This window comes from Carcharhinus amblyrhynchos, chromosome 5 (genome assembly GCF_965287045.1).
Source record: "Carcharhinus amblyrhynchos chromosome 5, sCarAmb.v2.hapA, whole genome shotgun sequence".
Lineage (NCBI taxonomy): Eukaryota > Metazoa > Chordata > Chondrichthyes > Carcharhiniformes > Carcharhinidae > Carcharhinus > Carcharhinus amblyrhynchos.
Window position 1 is genome coordinate 8700889 of NC_137328.1, and position 20921 is coordinate 8721809.

A 20921-nucleotide genomic window follows, 5' to 3' on the forward strand; every position below is an offset into this window, starting at 1 on the left:
TGTCCAGGGTGCATGGGATCCTTGACTATGCTGGCTGCTTTTCCGAGTGGGAAGATGGGAGACTGGTTTGCGTGATGGACTGGGCTTCACTCACTACCCTTTATAATGTCTTGCGGGCAGAGCAGGAGCCATACCAAGCTGTGATACAACCAGCTTGACATCATCCAGGACAAAGTAGCCCACTTGAGCAGCACCTTTCCTGACCCCTTAAACATTCATTCCCTCCACCATCGGCGCACAGTATCAGCACTGTGTACTGCATACAAGATGCACTGCAGCAAATTGCCACGCCTTCTTCAACAGCATCTTCCAAACCTGCGACACCTATTGCCCAAGAGGATAGATCATAGATCATAGAACTCTACAGTGCAGAAAGAGGCCCTTCGGCCCATCAAGTCTGCACCGAACACAATCCCACCCAGGCCCTACCCCCATATCCCTACATATAATAAATGCATTAAACTCATGAGAACACCATCCAGTCCCCCTCCCAGCCACACACCATCCTGACCTGCAATTATATCACTGTTCCTGCAGGTGTACCGACACCACATGCTCTGGCACAGTTCAAGAAGGTGGCACACCACCACTTTCCCAAGGGCAATTAGGAAAGGGCAACAAATGCTGGGTTTGGAGTGCTAATTAAGCGGGTCTGCTTTGCCCTGAATGGTGTCGACCTTCTTGAGTGTTGTTGGAGCTGCACTCACCCAGGCAAGTGGAGATTATTCCATCACACTCCTGATTTACGCCTTGTAGATGGCGGACAGGCTTTGGGGAGTCAGGAGATGAGTTACTCCCTGCAGAATTTCCAGCTTCCTTGTAGCCATAGGATTTATATGGCTGATCCTCCATCTATACTGTGGGGATTCTATGATAATGTAGATGAAAGTTACCTTGGGTTATCTGACCAAACTAATGATCTCAACTGTGAAGAATGGAGGAAATCTAAAGCACATAGAAAATCTGGAAATCGTCTAAGTGGCTGGACAGATGGAACATTTATTTGCAGGGATCTACAAGTAACACTAAATGTTATTAGCTTTCACTTTCTTTGTATAACTTAGTAAAAAGATATTGATGGCATGAAAAATTATTTGCAAAACTGTCCTAAAAGCTGCTTCTCGAAAAAGTATTGGGGTAATAAACGCAAGGCAGTTATAATTAATGACCACTCAAAGTGCTAACTTTTCAGCGAACACTTGTTCATGTCTTAATTAATGTTAGTAGCAAATTAAATCTCCACTGGACCGATAAATGCCATTCTGTAAGTTGACTGACTCCTCAATGAGAAATGTGTGATCTTCACTTGCATATCTATTTTTGGTGGTGATTTAAAAGGCTAGAGGAGCGATCTTACCGGCTGTTCACACCATGTTCCCACTGCATCGGAGCCGGAGGTTTTGGCGCCCAGCCAAATCTCCGTTCACTGCGGCGGGATGGGAAAATCCCGCTGGCATGAATGGTCGGAAAATTCTGGCCCAGGTCTCAGGCATAGTCACATTCAGGCATGGGTTTTGAGGGAAGAAAATCTTCGATATTTAAGAACATAATTGAAATAACTCCTCAGAGGCGGTATCCCTTTACTAGAATGCCTTTATTTACAAACCCCATTTCCACTCCATAGAGTGCTTCAGCTACAAGGTCAGATTCCGGAGTATCTGTGGACCTGACACTCCTCATTATATACACAGGCAAGACTCCCTGATTGGGCAGGCAATCAGTACTCAATGTCATGTTCTATACTACCACAGAAAGTAGTTGAGGCCAAAACGTTGCCTGATTTCATAAGAACATAAGAACATAAGAAATAGGAGCAGGAGTAGGCCATCTAGCCCTTCGAGCCTGCCCCGCCATTCAATAAGATCATGGCTGATCTGTTGTGGCTCAGTTCCACTTTCCCGCCCTCTCCCCTTGGGGCTAAAGGGATATAGGTGGAAGGGGGGATCAGGAAAATCAGCACATCGGCAACAGCATCCTGCACTGTAGACTGGCTGTCTCGGCATATACATGAAATGGACAGCGCAGACAAAGGTGGATGTTTCACTACATCTATCAACAGAACACAGCTGAATGTCCTTGCTAACAGCACTGAAATTGTAACAAAGACACGATTAAGTAAACATTGTCTGAACGAACATTCCATCCATCTACCAGGAAAGATTATGACATTACTGATGGGACATGATTAAGTAGCCATTGTCTTGGGTCTACCTCTTTGTATCCCATGTAAATAATTTGCTGGTGTGCCGAACTGGAAGCAATTATCTTTACTGAAGACATAAGTAATATCTTATTGAAAAAGCTAACTGTACACGATTGAGTAGAGCAGGCTGGAGATGTCTTTGGAATTCTCCAGTTCTCCGCACCTTGTCAATAAGAAGGCAATAAAGGATTGATCACTCGCAAACATGAATCTCAATATCTTCCGAGCACCAACACCATAATCAAAATGTATGGTGGAGCAGGCTCAAAGGGCCAAACGGCCCACTCCTGCTCCTAGTTTCTATGTTTATCTCAATCAGGGAGCTCATACTCCAAGAGGCCCACCTCGAGGGCCTCATTGAGGTTATTACAATAATGGGCAAAATCTTGCTACAAAAATAACTGTGATCACATTGCATCCTACAATTAATGGCATATCAGCTGGCAAGTTCAAGGCATGAAGAGATTGAGGGAAATTTCCCTCCAAGACACGCACCATGCTGTCTTGGGACAATATTATTGTCACTGGGTGAAAACCTGGAACCTCTTCCCTGACAACATTGAGAGTATACCCACACCTCATGGACTACAGTGGTTCAAGAAAATAGCTGACTACCAGCTTGGAGCTGGTAACAGCTCAACCCCACCCAGCTTCCTGGACAGATACAAACCCCTGACATCATAGAACATAGAACACTACAGCACAAAGAGGCCCTTTGGCCCACAAGTTGCACCTACCATATCCCTACCTACCAAGCCTATCTATAACCCTCAACTACATTAAATCCCATGTACTCATCATCTGAAGCTGAAGACAGCAGCACCAGATTTTAGATTCCACTTTCATTCAAGGATAATTAGGGATGGGTAACAGATACTGGACTTGTCAGCGACACTCATAGAATCATAGAATCCCTACAGTGCAGAAAGAGGCCATTTGGCCCATTGATTCTGTACTGATAATGATCCAACCCAGGCCCTATCCCTGCAACCCCAACACTAATGGACAACTTAGCATGGCCAATCCACCTAATTCACACATCTTTGAGGTGTGGGAGGAAACTGGAGCACTGGAGGAAATCCACACAGACACAGGGAGAATGTGTAAACTCCACACAAACAGTGACCCAAGCTGGGAATTGAACCCGGGTCCCTGGCGCTGTAAAGCACCACATGCTGCCCTAAAGAGCATCTTACCCAGCCATCTCACCCTCACCCCTCCATGACATCTCTATCCCTGTAACCCTGAGCACTTATCATGGCTAATCCACCTAACCTGCACATCTTTGGACTGTGGGAGGAAACCGGAGCACCCGGAGGAAACCCACGCAGACACGGGGAGAATGTGCAAACGCTACACAGACACCCGAGGCCGGAATCGAACCCGAGTCCCTGGCGTGGTGAGGCAGCAGTGCTAACCACTGTGCCGCCGTGCTGCCCATGCGTCACAAGTGCTGAATTTAAAAAGGATTGATGCCGCGTTTCTCCGTCCATGCAAACAGCACCTTTCCTTTCCCTCCTCAACATTTTAAAAAAGTCGCCAGATTTGCATTTTAATTGCCCATCAAACTTGCCACAAAGTTAGGGTTCCTAATTAACAGAACTTCCATTCTTTTCACAACACGATAATTGCTAATGCAATGCAAATTAAACTCTCCAGCCTAGAAAGCAAGCAATTTAAACTGTTTAATTTCATTTGGACGTGTAGTAAAGATGCAACAGATTCTAAGAAATCACGTTTCCCTTATTTTTCTCTCCTAATCCAATCATTCCTTTCCTATTTCTGTACCTGATTTAACATTAATTCACCCAATTTCTTTCTGCGTCAATCTGCTGTTTTGTTGGTTAAGGGAACCGACTTGTCGACCCTTAGGTCTCAATGCTCTGTTACCCACACTGCGTCATTATTAGCTGACACTTGGGAGCAAGTTCCAGCACAACATGGACAAGGGGGGGGAGGGTGGGGAGTAAAATCTCGACCATTTCCATAGAATGATTGATCTAAATCTCCCTCCTTGAACAGAATTACAAATTGTTACATACGTGGTTTCGGGAGGCAGAGGGTGCCGTGGAAGGGAGGGGGAGACTCATCTGATGAAGGAGCAGCACTCTGAAAGCTCGTGATTCCAAATAAACCTGTTGGACCTTAACCTGGTGTCGTGAGACTTCTCACTGTGCCCACCCCAGTCCAACGCCGGCATCTCCACCTCATCGCTGAACACCGGTGGTGTAATGACTTTAAAGAGGCCATTGAGGTTGGCCCCTTAAGAGTACGAACTCCCTGATTGAACTTTTTATTGCTTGTCCGACCAGGGAGCCTTTGTTGTCTATCTAACTGGGAGTGGCAGGTCTCCTGCCATTCTGGATGCTGACCCAGGTCTTGTTTGTCCCTCAGCTAATGCGATTTAGTTTAATTGTTTGAGCCAGAAAGATTGACTTGTAACACTCTTGTGAACCTCAACTGAGCCTGTAAATAAAATGGAAATCTGGTGAAGGGGTACCAGCCTCTGCTGATTTATTTCAGGCAGGCTCTGAGTTGTGTAGTTATCGCCAGACGCAGAACTGTTGCAATTTGTAAAACAGCCTGTACGGGTTTGTGATTAGAAGCGGTTAAGTCCTCATTCAACTGGGTCATAGCAGCACTTGTGCTTAGTATTCTAAAAACATGTTCCACATCATTACAGAATTCAATTCAGCCACTTTGTTTGGGTAGGTCGCACTCTCACCTCTGAGATAAAAGGCTGTGGGTTCAAGTCCCACTTCATGACTCAGGCACATAAATACAGGTCAACACTTCACCTACTGCAGATCATTCAATTCACACTGTGTCTGATTACAAAGTGTATCGCAGAACCACTTGTTTTTGTGATTGAGAGTCACAAGTGGGATTAAAACCAATTCACTGTGTAGCAACTGCTCCAAGTGACTGGGCAGCGGGCCACTGAGGGGGTTGCCCACCCCCACTGTCTGCCCCTCTACCGTGGCTACATTCATGGCCAGTGTTCCTGGCGAGGGAGCGTGCGGATTCCGAGAGGACTGTGAGGCTTTCCGTGCTCATTGGGCACCGCAGGGTGTGCAACAGGTGACCTAGAATCCTTGGGTCTTCCATGGGATGATTGTAGAGCATCCCTTTGGCCTCTTGTCTTCCAGAATTCCCTTCCTGGATCCTAACATCTCTCAAACCTGCTTTCCAACACCCACTTTCCATAATGCCTCCACTACACATCCATCCACCCCCAAAGTATATCCACCCTCCCATCCTTTCCCATTCACTGGTCACCTTCTCCTTCCTAAAGTGCTTTCAGTTGCTTTGCTAAACACCATAACAAGTCTCACAACGCCAGGCTAAAGTCCAACAGGTTTATTTGGAATCACGAGCTTTCGGAACATTGCTCCTTCATCAGACTCATCTGGCTGGAGCGCATTATTGGCCGTTTTAATCTTATTTTGGTTTGGTGTTTGAAGCTTTCTTTCTCTTTTGCTCTTGTTTTTGAGAGATTCCCTCCTCTTTGGGGGCTGCCCCTTTTACTTTGTCTCTCAGTTCATTCGGTTTCGTTGATTGGTTTGGTCAAAAAGGTTGTGCCAAGTGCCTGAATTTTATTGGCGTTGCTTGCAGGTGAGTGACTCCATTGCATTTGTTCTACAGCACGATGGCAAGATTTGGTGTGGTCCCACGTGGATGACAGGGCCACGGTTAATGCAAAGCCAGTGATTTCACCACAGGCAGCACGGTGTTTGACTAGGTGCTGTGCATAGCGAGTAGTGCCACTAAATTGGATTCATGCGTTGTAATACATGCACAGTCAGCCAGCTGCTTACATAGAACAGTACAGCACAGTACAGGTCCTTCAGCCCTTGATGTTGTGCCAAGCTATGTCCAAACCCAAGATCAAGCTAACCAACTCCCTATCATTCTGGTGTGCTCCACATGCCTATCCAATAAAGGCTTGAAAGTTCCTAAAGTGTCCGTCTCCACTATCACAGCAGGGCGCATTCCACACCCCAACCGCTCTCTGAGTAAAGAATCTGCTTTGGACATCACTCCTACATCCCCCACCATGAACCTTAAAAGTTATGCCCCCTAGTAACAGCTACATCCACCAAATAGTCTCTGCACGTCCACTCTTATCTATCCCCCTCATCATCTTGTACACCTCTATTAAGTCGCCTCTCATCCTTCTCCGATCTAAAGAGAAAAGCTCCAACTCCCTCAACCTTTCCTCATAAGACCTGCCCTCCAAACCATCCTGGTGAATCTCCTCTGCACTCTCTCCAATACTTCCACATCCTTCTTATAGTGAGGTGACCAGAACTGCACACAATATTCCAAATGTGGTCTCAACAAGCTCCTGTATAGTTGCAGCATAACCCCATGGCTCTTAAACCCAAACCCCCTGTTAATAAACGTGAACGCACTACAAGCCTTCTTCATGGCTCTATCTACTGCTCCTATCTGTGTTACAGGCAAGAAAGAAGTATCTTTCAATTCAATCAAGGTATGTGGGCTTAAAAAAACACGTAATGACAAGGCTGCCTAGTGCTGCAAACCCCTGGTTTCTCTTTATCAGTGAATATCTTTTGTTTCTAACAAAGTTTGAAGTCTTTTCAAAATGCCAAAATTGTGTCAGACTACGTAACAGTGGGGAAATTACCCTCTCACCAAACCACCAAAAAATATCTGCAATATCAACTACTGGCAAGATTTGTGACACAGTGGTTAGCACTACTGCCTCACAGCGCCAGGGACCAGGGTTCAATTCCAGCCTTGGGTGACTGTGCGGAGCTTGCACATTCTCCCTGTGTCTGCATGGGTTTCCTCTGGCTGCTCCAGTTTCCTCCCACCGTCCAAAGATGTGGAGGTTAGGTGGACTGGCCATGCTAAGCTGTCCCCTCAATGTCCAAAGACATGCGCGTTAGGGGGATCAGTGGGGTAAATGCATGGGGTTATGGGAATGGGTTGGGGGGGGAGGTGGGCCTGGGTAAGATGCTCTGTTGGACAGTTGGTTCAGACTTAATGGGCCAAATGGCACTGTAGGGATCCTATGGTTCTAATGCAATTTTGAGTGGTTTGTGTTCCTGGATTAGCAGTTATGTCCAAAATGGGAACTCTAACACACTACACGGGAAATCATGCTTCAACAAATAATGCCATAAAGTAATACCCAAATTATTCAGCTAAATCTTTATGATCTGAATTTATTGGGTGGGACTTTATGGCCTTGCTCGCCCTAAAACTGTAAAATCCCACCTGAGGTCAACGGACATTCCATTGGCCGTCCTTCGCCCGTTCCAGTGCCATGGCGAGAGGGGTGGTAAAAATTTGGGCCATTATCTCTCTTGGAATGGATATACGGTTTCCTGGATAATGATTATTTTTCTCCATCTCATTTTGTCTGCCTACCTGCTTAGATGTGGGAAAGACTTTTCTCTTTAAGAACTTCATGGGTGGAATTTTTTTTTGGAAAATCAAGCGTATTCATAAAACATCCTAGCTGCTTTCCCTCAATGTGCCCAAGGCCTGAATGTTCAATCCATTATTCCGACTGCGATAGCACTACGCTGACATTGAAACGTGCCGTTCTATCTCACCTTAGATTACAAGGCTCTCCTCAACAGCTCTCCATCTTCTGCAAGAGATTCAGAGTCAACTTGTCTTTGCTTTCCTCACCCTCATGACCCACTTTCAGCAGACTGCCCCTCCACCCAAGATGATGATTTTTGGTTGGGGATAACTAGTGTGGTTTTCTCTCTCAGACTCTGCATGTTTTCAATCGTTGTTGTGAGAGTATATCGTGAGACTTCCGTTATGTGGAATGAACTATAATTCTCTCAGTCTGGAGAGAGGTCAGGGAAAGGGAAAAACTAAAGGATGCAAATGGAGGAACAAAAGTGAAAATTATGGACTAGAACAAGTTCAGCAACAGAAGAAACTAAATGAGGGAGGAAAAGATTAAGAGAAAAGTAATAAAATCTTAACAGTGGGCTATGAATATTAAAAGATTAAAAAAATCTGTACACACAAGAATAAAAGCAGACAAGTGAAAATATGTGCCAAGGTACCATGGTGTATCTGAGTGCATTAAACACTAATTGCAACAACTGTACCAACTATACACTGACATAATTGGTAATACAATATTTGTATTATAAGGGTCTGGCACTTAAAGGGTTAATGTGGGACTGAGTACAAATGCTGCCCACCCAGTGAACACATGATTTGTACTGAGCGGGTCAGTATCATGTTGAAAGAACTGTTTGTAGAAGCAAGCATGGAGATAACTCCTGCTTAAACCATTCATCATATTGTGGGAGGCAGTGGTGTAGAGGTATTGTCAGTAGACTCGCAATCCAGAGACCCTAGACAAGATGCAGCTGCTTGGGTTCAAATCCTGCCACGGCAGATGGTGAAATTTGAATTCAATAAAAATCTGGAATTAAGAATCTACTGCTGACCATGAAACCATTGTTGGAAAAACCCATCTGGTTCACTAATGTCCCTTTAGGGAAGGAAATCTGCTGGTCTAGCCTACATGTGACTCCAGAGTTACAGCAATGCAGTTGATTCTTAAATACCCTCTGAAGTGGAGGGTAGTTAGGGATGGATATATAATACTTATGTCCCATAAGATGAATTTCAAAAAAAAACTTTGTGGATAGTTTCTCGTAGTTAAATACTTTTGAACCAATTAAGAGCATGTATATCTTAATAGGACTGACTGGGCTTTGCCCAACACTTTGCAAAAAATGCCATCAACTTAATAATTGCTCTGCCCTTTAGAATCCTTTCACATTCAACATGAAACAAAATCAATTAAAAACTAAAAGTAGAAATTCCAATTTCTCTCCTGCGCGATGCATGTGGAGTTGTTGACCCTTTTGCCCATTCAGATGTATATTCAATAATATATCGATTCTAGTCATTGAAGATATCCCATTGTAGATAGCTATGTGGGAATATTAGAGGCGGCACAGTGGTTAGCCCTGCTGTCTCACAGCTCCAGAGATCCGGGTTCGATTCGCAGCTTGGGTCACTGTCTGGGTGGAGTTTGCACGTTCTCCCTGCGTCTGTGTGAGTTTCTTCCGGGTGCTCCGGTTCCCTCCCGTAGTCCGAAAGACGTGCTGGTTATGTTGATTGACCACATTAAATTGCCCCTTAGTTTCAGGGGGATTAGCAGGGTAAATACATGAGGTTGTGGTGAGGGGACCTGGGTAGAATTACAGGCTCGATGGGCCGAATGACCTCCTTTTGCACTGTAGGAATTCTATGATTCTAAGGGATACATTGAACATCTGCAAACTGTATATAATTCCATAAGTATTCCCCAAAATCTCAATCAAAAAATTGTTTTGCCTTGGATTTCAACAGATTAGTACTGGTGCAATCAATGTTATGTTACGATGGTGAAAATACTGCTTTTGGTTACACATTCACTAGAATCAACAGTGTAACAAATTATAACAAAGTACATCAAGAAATAGATGAGGTTCCGAAGTTCCTTTGAATAGCTTGTATTTATACCATCATCTGGCAGCGATGGAAGCCTCTGGGGGAACAAATTAACTTGCTCAGGGAAAACATTGCAGCTGAACAGCCTTACAGATTGAAATTTATCGTTGAAGAAGTTTCATTATTTATTTGAATTGGAGAATTGTTGTAATGATAAAGGAGTTGGTTGCTTAACTCTGCTATAAAGATTGATAGTCCGAGATAACTCCCAACAGCTGTGGTCTCCTACAATCCGCAATCTTCCAACGTTCATCAATAAATTAGGTCCATTACAACTTTGTTCTCTCAAAATTTGCACTGCGAGCAGTCAGATAATCTAATCTCACCCCTTACAAAGACTGAATGCAAGAAATACGAGCAGGCCATTTGGCCTGTTCCGCCATTCAATAAGATCGTGGCTGATCTGTTTGTGTCGAGTTCCATGTTCTCAACCGTTAAATTCGCGACTCGTAGGGCATGTCCCCAAGAACTCACACCACGGACAGATATCGGGGAATGTAGATACTTACTGTAGGTCCTACTCGCTCCACACTCCAAACTACAACTGCCCTCCAAAAACGCTCCTCTGACCGATCACCCCACACCAAAAGTGCCCCACCAGGCACTCGCATTCCACGCCCGACTCCATGCCAGCGAGTCGGGCTTCTTACCCATTTAAAGTTTGAGAATAGGTTGAGATCGTTTTGGCCCCAGATCACCCCACAGCCAGGGTCACCGAACCCATTCCCTCACAAGGGCTACGCCCCAACATACAAAACACTCTGCCCCCCTCTCAGCAACAATCCTCCTGTAGCAGCAACAATAATCCAAACTATTTACATACAATTACAACTTTTTGTTTTACAGAATTTCCCATTAAATTGTGATGAACCCACGGTTTATTTATATAATGATACATTTCTTCCTTTTGTTTCCCCGCCTAACATACACAACACCAACCATCCCCAATAATCTTTCATTCCTCTGCCTTAAAATTATTCAATGACCCTGCCTCTACCACACTCTGAGGCAGAGAGTTCCAAAATCGCACAACTCTTGAGAGAAAAACATTCTCCACAAGTCTGTCCTATAAAGGTAATCCTTAATTATAAAACAGTTCCTCTTAATTTTGGATTCACCCACAAGAGGGGGCATCCTTTCCATGTTCACCTTGCCAAGACCATTTAAGGTCTAATATACTTCAATCAAGTCAATCCTCACTCTTCTAAAGTCCAGAGGAAACCATACAGCCCCTTGAACCTACTCCACCATTTCATATGATGATGCCTGATCACCTGCCTCAACTTCTAGCAGTTAAGAGGGATGGGGGAGAATGTGGGAGAGGCCAGTTAATGCATGACTGACTCATGGTAGAGGGTTGGAGGGCTGGTTTAAAAGCCTAAGCAAGTGCACCAGGTCTGCAGCGCACCACATACGTGTTTGCTACCTTTATTGTTGCAGTGATTATCGTAGCATCTTGAGTGTCCGGTGGTCAAGTGGCGACAAAACCTCATTATAATATTTACAACACAGTGCAATCGGAAACCCACCACCACTGCTGCACTGGTCTCCTAGGCAGTAGACAGCAAAAAGGACATTGGAGCTGCCAATTCCAGAAAGTCTTTTCCGGCACTCGTCGGGGGCCAGGAGGAGTGTTGTAGGTAAAATAATACCTCAAAGACTGTTAGTGAGTCAAAATACTGTGGTTTTTATTTCAAAGCTCTGGTGTTCATTCAAGAACTTTGGGAGAAACTGGCTCCTGTACTTCCCAAGACTGCAAGGAACTACAAAAGGTTGCGAACGTAGCCCAATCCATCACACGAACCAGGCTTCCATCCACTGACTCTGTCTACACTTCCCACTGACTCGGCAAATCAGCCAGCATAATTAAGGACCCCATGCACCATGGACATTCTTCTTCCAACTTCCTCCTTTGGTAATAAGATACAAAAGTCTGAGGTCACACACCAACCAATTCAAGAACAGCTTCTTCCCTGCTGCTGTCAGACTTTTGAATGGACCTACTTTGCATTAAGTTGATCTTTCTCTGTACCCTAGCTATGACTGTAACACTACATTCTGCACTCTCTCGTTTCCTTCTCTATGGACAGTATGTTCTGTATAGCTCACAAGAAACAATACTTTTCACTGTCTCCCAATACCTGTGACAATAATAGATAAAATCAAATCAAAGTACCCAGCAAAATCAAAGCCCAGAGTAAAGCCAGAAATACAGAAGAATTAGGGAATAAAAATCCAGTGAGGTGATTTTGTTTTAAACTGAATTCCTTCTCTGCTTGTATGAGGAAATTAAATGGTTAAAGATATATTGTTGTCTTGACTTTCATAGTCAAGTCTCCAGGCATCTCAGGTAGGTAGTCCAAGCAGAGTATTTTGGTATCTGAACAGCAGTACCTGAATCAATCTATGACAGATAGATGTGGGCACATTATGTTACATATTTTCAGACAATAAGAAGTCACTGTGAAACCTCCACTATACAGATTTGAGCTGGCATTTTAATTAAACTTCTCCTCTCCCTTACACAAAACAAAATAACATGCGGAGCTCAGGGAGGTAACAACTGAAGTCACCATGATTCATGACAACTGAACGCACAGAGGCAAGTAAATCAGGTGGGACAGTGGCATAGTGGTATTGACACTGGACTCGTCATCCAGAGCTCTTGGGACTTGGGTTCAAATCCTGCCAGGTCACCACGGGGAGGTGATGGCTTAATGTTATTATCACTAGACTATTAATCCAGAAACTCAGCTAATGCTCTGGGGATCCGGGTTTAAATCCCAGTATGGCGGATGGCGATATGTGAATTCAATGAAAATCTGAAATTAAAGGTCTCATGGTGACTATGAAACCATTGTTGATTGTCATAAGAGACCAATCTGGTTTACTTATGTCCTTTTATAGAATCCTTACATGCAGAAGGAGACTGCTTGGCCCATCGAGTCTGCACCAACTTTCTGATGGCATATATTACCCAAGCCCACATTCCTACCCTATCCCTGTAACCCCACGTATTTACCCTGTTACTCCCCCTAATCTCCACAACTTTGGACACTAAGGGCATTTTAGCATGGCCAATCCCACCTAACCTGCAAACCTTTGGAGTGTGGGAGGAAACCGGAGGAAACTCATGTAGTCACGGGGAGACAGTGCAAACTCCATGCGATCACTTAGGCCAGAATCGAATCCAGGCCCCTGGCATTGTGAGGCAGTGGTGCTGACCACTGTGTCATCTTGCCACCCTTTTAGGAAAGGAAGTGAACAAAGAACAACACAGCACGGGAAACAGGCCCAACGAGCCCATGCCGCCATTTTAACATTATGAGTCCCCTCCTCTACCTATGACCTTTGTCTACGCCTATTGGGGAAGATTGAGGTAAGACTAATTTAGGGACAATTTCAATCAGCCTAAGAGCACATTTTTGGGGTGTGTGTGGGAGGAAACCAGAGCACCCGGAGGAAACCCACGCAATCACGGGGAGAATGTGCAAACTCCCGCAGGCACCGGCCCAAATCCATTTATCTGCACAGCAAACAGTGATAGTCACTGAGCTGTCATGTTGCCCGTCAGGTGGTCCAGCTTAAGCGTACACTAACAACGTGAAGCACTAGGCAACTCTCGAAGCAACATCCAAGAGCAGCCCTAGCACGACCCACCGCCTGTATGCCCCTTGTTGGACAACAAGGCAGACTTTACCTGGGCTAAAGTGTGTCGTCTTTACCTGGGCTGGCCTTAATGTGACCCTGAACCCGGGTCCCCTTGGGGAATGCTCTAGGGACCTGGGTTCGAATCCCACCATGGCTGATGGTGAAGCTTGAATTCAGTAAAATCTGGAATTTAAGAAGGTCTAATGACGATCATGAAATCATTGTCAAAACCCACCTATTGTCCTTTGGGGAAGGTGATCGGTCAACCTTACCCGGTCTGGCCTACACGTGAATCCAGAGCCACAGCGATGTGGTTGACTCTGAAATGCCCTCAGGGCAATAAATGCTGGCCCGCTCATCCAGGGAAGGGAAGGTTATTGTTGCTTTTGTACACAAGCTAAATACAAGCATTATTGCTCCTACCTTGGGATCATGGATTCCTGAAAGCTCCTCATACGTTTTCTCCCCGACCATTACGGCAGCCAGGTTAGCAGTGTACGTCGATAAACAGAACAAACAGAATATAGCCCACAGGTTCATTAGGAACCGGCCCGTCCAGCACTTTGGGGTTTTGATCGCAGCCGTCCTGCCAAACAAAATGGCGTAGCAGACGTTGAGGGCTGAGGAGAAGGAGAAGACCTTGTTCCTGTTTCTCCCCTTGGGCGTCATTCCGAAAGGGCTCTTCCACTCGTAGAGCGTGAGGAACAGCGCGGTCACATGAAGAGCCACAAAGATCCCCACCCACATGGACCAGTGCAGGGGCCACATGAAAGCTCCGATGGGGGCCGCCGTGTCTCGGGTCCGCACCAGGATCCCGAGGCTGGTGGAGAAGAACGGGCTGGTGAAGTCGATGACCTTGCTTCTGGCCGAGTTGATGCTGAAGGAGGTGACGGCCAGGTGTGCCGCCTGGCTGAGCAGGTCGCCCACCAGGCCCGTCCAGCGCCCGTTCTTCCAGCCGCCATACTTCCCGTCGCCAACGATGTACAGGTCGAAATCGAAGCCCATGTCCTCTGCCAGCTTCTCCAGCAGGTCGATGCAGTAGCCGTAGCAGCACTTCTTGTACTCCATGGGCACGGAGTCGTTGCCCGACTTTAGGCTCTCAAAGAGGCTCTCGATGGTGGCACTGTCGTTGGTGAGAGCGTCCAGGCACAGCTGCCCAGCGGGGCAGCGACCGTCCTCATCCACGTTCCGGGTGAACACAAAAGGATGTTCAATCAACGTTACCACTCGTAAGTGCAGCCGGGAAGAGTGGCTGTGGCCGTAGTATTGCTTCTGCATTTTGCTGGGCCAAATCCCGTGATCCATGATAATTTTCCCCTCGTGCCATCTCCCGAGGCGAGTCCACATCGGTTTCCCAACGGGGTCAAGCTGTAGGTTCCAGATGTAGTAGTGGCTGTCTGAAGTGATAACAGATGGATCTGTTACTTTAATATAACCCGTCACGCCATCGAAGCTCGTGTTTGCTAAAAATCTGAGGGAAGGAGAGAAAGACATTTGGTTTTGTTTCCGCTTTTCAACACTTAGGTCAGCAAAATTTCCTGCATCTTTCGCACAAGCTTAACCTGAATAGAACTCACTCGTCACCAATGCTGAGGAAGCTGTTACAGTTGTCTCTGTCTCTCTCCCTGCACCTAGTTGTGTACAAGGCAGCCTGTACTCAATGGAGTTTAGAAGGATATGGGGGGATCTCATTGAAATTTACAGAATGCTGAAAGGCCTGGGTAGAGTGGACATGGGGAGGAACTCCCTTTGGTAAGAGAGACTTGAATTCCTCAGAGGAAAGGAACAACCCTCTAAAACCAAGATGAGGAAGAATTTCTTCAGCCAGAAGACTGAATCCAAGGAATTCAATGCCACAGAAGGCTGTGGAGGCCAAGTCATTGAATGTATTTAAGCTAGAGATAGATACGTTCTTGATTAGTAAGGGGATCAAGGGGTACGTGAAGAGGCAGGAGAATGGGGTTGAGAAACTTATCAGCCATGATCGAACAGCGGAGCAGACTCGATGGGCCAACTGTCCTAATTCTGCTCCAATATCTTATGGTCTTATAATGTAGCCTTTCATGGAGAGATTTCTTATTTTTTGAAATAGGTTGCTAGTCTGTTGCCAGGGCCTTATATCAAGCATGGAGTGACCAGGTGCCGCACAGTGACCAGTGTCTCTCCTGCTCTTACCTCCAGCCATTGACGTGTTAGGAAAGATTTTACAGGTTGACACTCAACCTGTTTGGCTGCATTATGAACACAACTTCCTTGACCATCGAATCGTGGGATGGGAATCGAAACCAGAGTTTCTGGCTCAGAGGCAGGCATGCTAGCCCGCTGCGCCACAAGACCAATGCTAAGGAAGTCCCGTCAGCAATTTCAGACTGAGTCGCTGGTGAAAAGGGAGTATTTTGGGGAGGAATATGATTGTTACGGTGGACAATGAGTTTGTGTGAAGGTGCGTCATGTTTTTGCTTTGTTCCTGGAACTGTGAAAACATTTCAAGAAAATTATGATCTTTTTTCTCTTAAATATTAGTTTATTCATTAGTCACAAGTAGGCTTTCATTAACACTGCAATGGAGTCACTATGAAAAACCTTAGTTGCCATACTCTGGTGCCTGTTCGGGTACACTGAGGCAGAATTTAGCATGGCCAATGCACCTAACCAGCACGTCTTTCGGACTGTGGGAGGAAACCGGAGCATCTGGAGGAAACCCGCGTAGACATGGGGAGAATGTGCAGACTCCGCACAGTCTGCCACAGCCTCCACAAAGACGTGCGGGTTAAGTTGATTGGCCATGCTTAATTGCCCCTTAATGTCAGAGGGTTAGTAGGGTAAATGAGTAGGCCTGTGGGGGTACAGCCTGGGTGGAATTGTGGTCCAAGCGGACTCGATGGGATTCTATGGTTCTAGACAGTGACCCAAGCCGGGAATTGAACCCGGGTCCCTGGTGCTATGAGGCAGCAGTGCTAACCACTGTGCCAACGTGCCACCCTAAAATCAGCCAGCATGGCACTGAGATAGGCAATTGTATTTGGCCGGTGTAGGGATTGAACACACGATCTTGACATTATTAGCGCCACGGTCTAACCATCGGAGATAACTGGCCACCGACAATAATGAAGAGATACACAGATTATACCTGTTAATTATTTGGGAGAAAAATGTAGGGGGGTTGGAGAGAGGAACATAAGCAAAGTACAGTCATTATTTTGCCTCTCATTCCCCTTTGTGACCCTCCATTATGCCAAACTCATTGAATCTGGCCCTGCTTCACACTCTAACCTGGCTGCCTGCTGCAATCAGTTCAGTGGTGTCAATACTATGCATTGAATTCACTCGAGCCTCCAGAGAGAGACAAAGCAAAGCGACACGGTTGGAATGCAGAATTAATCCACTCTGCGTAAGTGCAAATGAAAGTGCTCTTTCAATACTTAGACTTGACTCTAATTAATGGCATTGTTTTAAGTGGACTGTCAGAGGTCATAGAGTAAATGTGGAGCTATGGTCCAATTGTCCTGGTGTCTCCGTTCACTAACCAGCAACGGGAATGAGAATCTGTGCTGAATAAGGTAAACAAGCGCTGAGAGTTACACACCGGTACAACAAGGTGTGCAGTCTGTGCAAGGGGTGGAGTGGGGGAGAAACGTGGAATCCAATTAATGGGGAAAGGGTTTAGGAAGGGAATTCTGGATTAATAATCAGAGTTATAGGCAGATTCTTAGGTTTAGTGACAGATGGCAAGGAGAGAATTAAAAAGACTTACATCTAACAAGATAACATTTGCTCATTTGTGAATGCATTATTGAAAGAAATGAAAGATGATTTAATGCTAAGAATCTATATTTATATCGAACGATAATTGTACGTTAATATGAATTAAGTTTAAAATGTTCACCTCACTCAATGTACAAACACCGCAGAGAGTATACAAGTTCAAAAGTTCATATCAAAAGCTATTTAGCCAGAAGAAATATAATGAAATTTCAAATTCAGGACAATGCTGAAATGCTTGATATCAAATTAAATGGCTCTATTGTCCAAGCATAAGAAAATATCCGTCCAAGAGCTCGGGGCTAATATGTCTATACAAAGCACCAATGGGAAAGGTATTTGAACGATGGTGTCTAGTGAGACATAGCAATAAGGAAGTTAATCATCAGGGTTGGATATCTGGTTTTCGGATCAGCAAATTAAAGACCGTTAAGTCAAGTGATTGGCAATTGGCTGAGATGTCCGTCATGTTTTGGACTGATATGTTAACGTGAAATGAAATCAAGTCTAAGCTAGTTAGAAGGAGCACATTTGGGGTACCTGGAGCGGTATAGTGGCACAGTGGTTAGCACTGCTGCCTCACAGCGCCAGGGACCCGGGTTCGATTCCCGGCTTGGGTCACAGTCTGTGTGGAGTTTGCATGTTTTCCCCGTGTCTGCGTGGGTTTCCTCCCACAATCCAAAGATGTCATAATGTAATTGCGTAGTATATATCCCAGTGATTGCAGTAAGATGGCCAGGAAGGCTACCCAGAGAACCCCCCCAAAAAATGGAACAATGGCAGGCCATGCTGAGGGAAGCATAGACACTGAGGGGTTTGGGAAACAGCGCCTCCTGTCTGTGAGCGCAGGCCTTGAAAACCAGAGGGCAAAGGCAGGATTCTGCAAAATACCAGAATGCTGATGAGTCCACTCTTCGCAATGGAGAGCTTCATGAATTCTCAAGCGCTCGTTGCAGAATGAAAATTATAATTGTCTTGTTGCGCCCTCCCTTCCCCCACCCAGCAGCCAGTAGTCTGTTGTGTTGTACGCACTGACCTTGAGCAGGAATTTCCAGCCTTGGGACGATCGTGGCCAGAAAATCCCGCCCTAAGGGACAATTCAGCATGGCCAAACAACCTAACCTGTACACAGTGGGGAGTGATTAGTTCGAAGGAGAAAACCTGATGTGAAGGCATGGTAGGAGGGACAATGTGCAGCTGAGAGGTGAAGATGTAAGCGCGGGACAGAAGCAACATGGTGGGGAAGGAGGAGTGTCTGAGGGATGGGTTGGGAATATCAAAAACCCAGGTTCAATTTCGGCCTGTGTGGAGCTTGCACATTCTCCCCGTGTCTGCATGGGTTTCCTCTCGGTGCTCTGGTATCCTCCCACAGTCCAAGGACGTGCAGGTTAGGTGGATTGGCCATGCTAAATTGTCCCTGGGCATCCAAAGACGTGCAAGTTGAGTGAATTGGCCACGCTCACTTGCCCCTTAGTATCCAAAGATGTGCAGGTGAGGTAATTGGTAAATGCACGGGGTTACGGGAATAGGGTTGGGGTGGGATGCTCCTTTGGTGAGTCGGTGCAGACTCAATGGGCCGATTGGCTTCTTTCTGCGCTGTAGAGATTCTATGGAAAGGAACTGAGGAGTGTTGTGAAATGGTGAAACTAAAGTAGGAGCTTTACCAACAGGATAATTTCAAGTTGCCGAAATGCTTTTTTTTTAATCATCAATGCTGGAAAATGCTGTCCAATGTGGATTCTATTGTTAGATAAACACTGGAGCCAATGGTACGTATAAAAGAACCATCCTGCATTGTGATGGATTAAGGAAATTAGTTGTGTGACTTAAGGGCCACATAATGATGAGGACTGTAGGTACAAATAGATAATGTCAAATAAATTGCAAGTGGTTTATTTTGCATAAACCACGAGCATAGTTGACATTTGTAAGCTTTAAAGAAACGTGTACAGGTTGATTTATTGGGGTCCATCTATTGCATTCAAATTTGTCCTTGCAGTACTTTCTCAACGGGAAAGCAGCTTACTCGCCAGTGCCATATTTTTAGGAAACACAGAAGAACCAGAAAGATTAGCTATTTATTTTTGCTCTTAGAGAACCTAATGATAAGTGTTTGTGAGCATGGAAAGACTCATCATTTCAAATATTATAAATAGCAAGGAGCTTCAAAGTCTCTCCCCCCATTCTGTTGGTCACTGAAGTGGAGAAATTCGCTCCTACTTCGATTCTGTACACTCCAGTATCAATCATCCCCACTCGAGTAGTGGTTCCCCTCGCGCTTTGTCAGCAAACACACTCTGCCACCTCTGTCCTTAATTCCTCTACTTCCCCCTTCAATCATCCTTAGATATCTGCGTCCGACTGAGTGACGTCAACGGTGTTAAGATACGAGGTCTCTGAGGGCTTTTAAGTTCACGCCACTTGAACATCAGCGTTGCGAGAATGAAAAATGTATTGGTATCACTTCTGGCATTGCCATTTAGCACAGCTAGGTTCCAACTCAGTCTTTTTATTCATGAGCTTTGGTGTGACATTATAGCGTGTGAACAGAAAGCCTTTTTGCAGTTGACTGCAAATCATAGGATCCCTACAGAGCAGAAGGAGGCCATTTGGCCCATTGAGCATGTACCGTCAACAATCCCACCATATCCCTGCCACCCTAAATATATACACTGCTAATTCCCATGACATTAAGAGGCAACTTATTCCTTCATGGGACATGGGCATTGCTGGCTGGACAGCAACCCTAACTGTTCTTGAACTGAGTGGCTTGCTAGAGCATTTCAGACGACAGTTAGGAGCCAACCACATTGCTGTAGCTCTGGGGTCACACGTAGGCCAGACTAGGTAATGTCAACAGATTTCCTTCCCTAAAGGGCATTGGAGAACCAGATGGGTTTTCCCAACAATTGACTATGGCTTCATGGTCATCAGTAGATTCTTAATTCCTGATTTTTTTAAAAATTGAATTCAAATTGTGTGGCCAATCAACGTAACTCACACATCTTTGCATTGTGGGAGGAAACAGGGTCTACCAACTTTCAAAACAATTGCCCACTATGGCATTCCCCACTCTCTGTGGCCACCTATGATCTACTTCCAGAGTCAAGGGGGGCTGACTCTATCCGTCTCCCTGCAGTGAAACTAGTCTAACAGGGCCCTTCAAACCAAGGCAGCTGTGTCCATTTGGGAAATTTTGCTCTTTTGAGCCTCAGTAGCAGAAACCCAGCCCCTCGTCTTTCATCTCATGACAGCCTTGGACAACTAGTCCCTCTGGCCACAAATGTGAGTACCTACCTCCAACAAGTGTGCTTCATTACATTTTTTCACCTGAATGACTGCTAGCCTTCTATAAATTTCATGATCCGAGGTGAGACTGCTACCTATAAGCTTTTCTATTCCCCTCAGAAATTTTAGATTTGTTCCAAAAAAGATAATAATCTGACAGTTTATCTCAAACTGTCAGCCTCTCTGGCTTCATCATTTTCTGAACCGGTTTGTTTTTTTAAATGTATCTTATCTTATTCATGGGACGTGGGCATCACTGGTCATCCAGCACTTATTGCCCATCTCTAGTTGCCCAAGGGCATTTGAAAGTCAACCACATTGCTGTGGCTCTGGAGTCACATGTAGGCCAGACCAGGTAAGGACGGCAGATTTCCTTCCCTTGGAGCACATTAGTGAACCAGATGGGTTTTTCCGACAATCGACAAGGGTCATCAGTGGATTCTTAATTCCAGATTTTCTTTTATTGAATTCAAATTCCACCATTTGCTGTGGCGAGATTCGAACCTGGGAC

At 45.4% G+C, this 20921-nt stretch overlaps 1 protein-coding gene across 1 annotated transcript in view; it reads right to left on the reverse strand.

Moving 5' to 3' along the window:
- The window catches only part of grin3a (glutamate receptor, ionotropic, N-methyl-D-aspartate 3A), a 148824-nt gene that overhangs the window by 50980 nt on the left and 76923 nt on the right, over positions 1-20921 (reverse strand). The window contains exon 3 of the mRNA XM_080188457.1: positions 13784-14831. Within this exon, the coding sequence (XP_080044583.1) occupies positions 13784-14831 (1048 nt within the window). The remainder of the gene's footprint in view (positions 1-13783; positions 14832-20921) is intronic.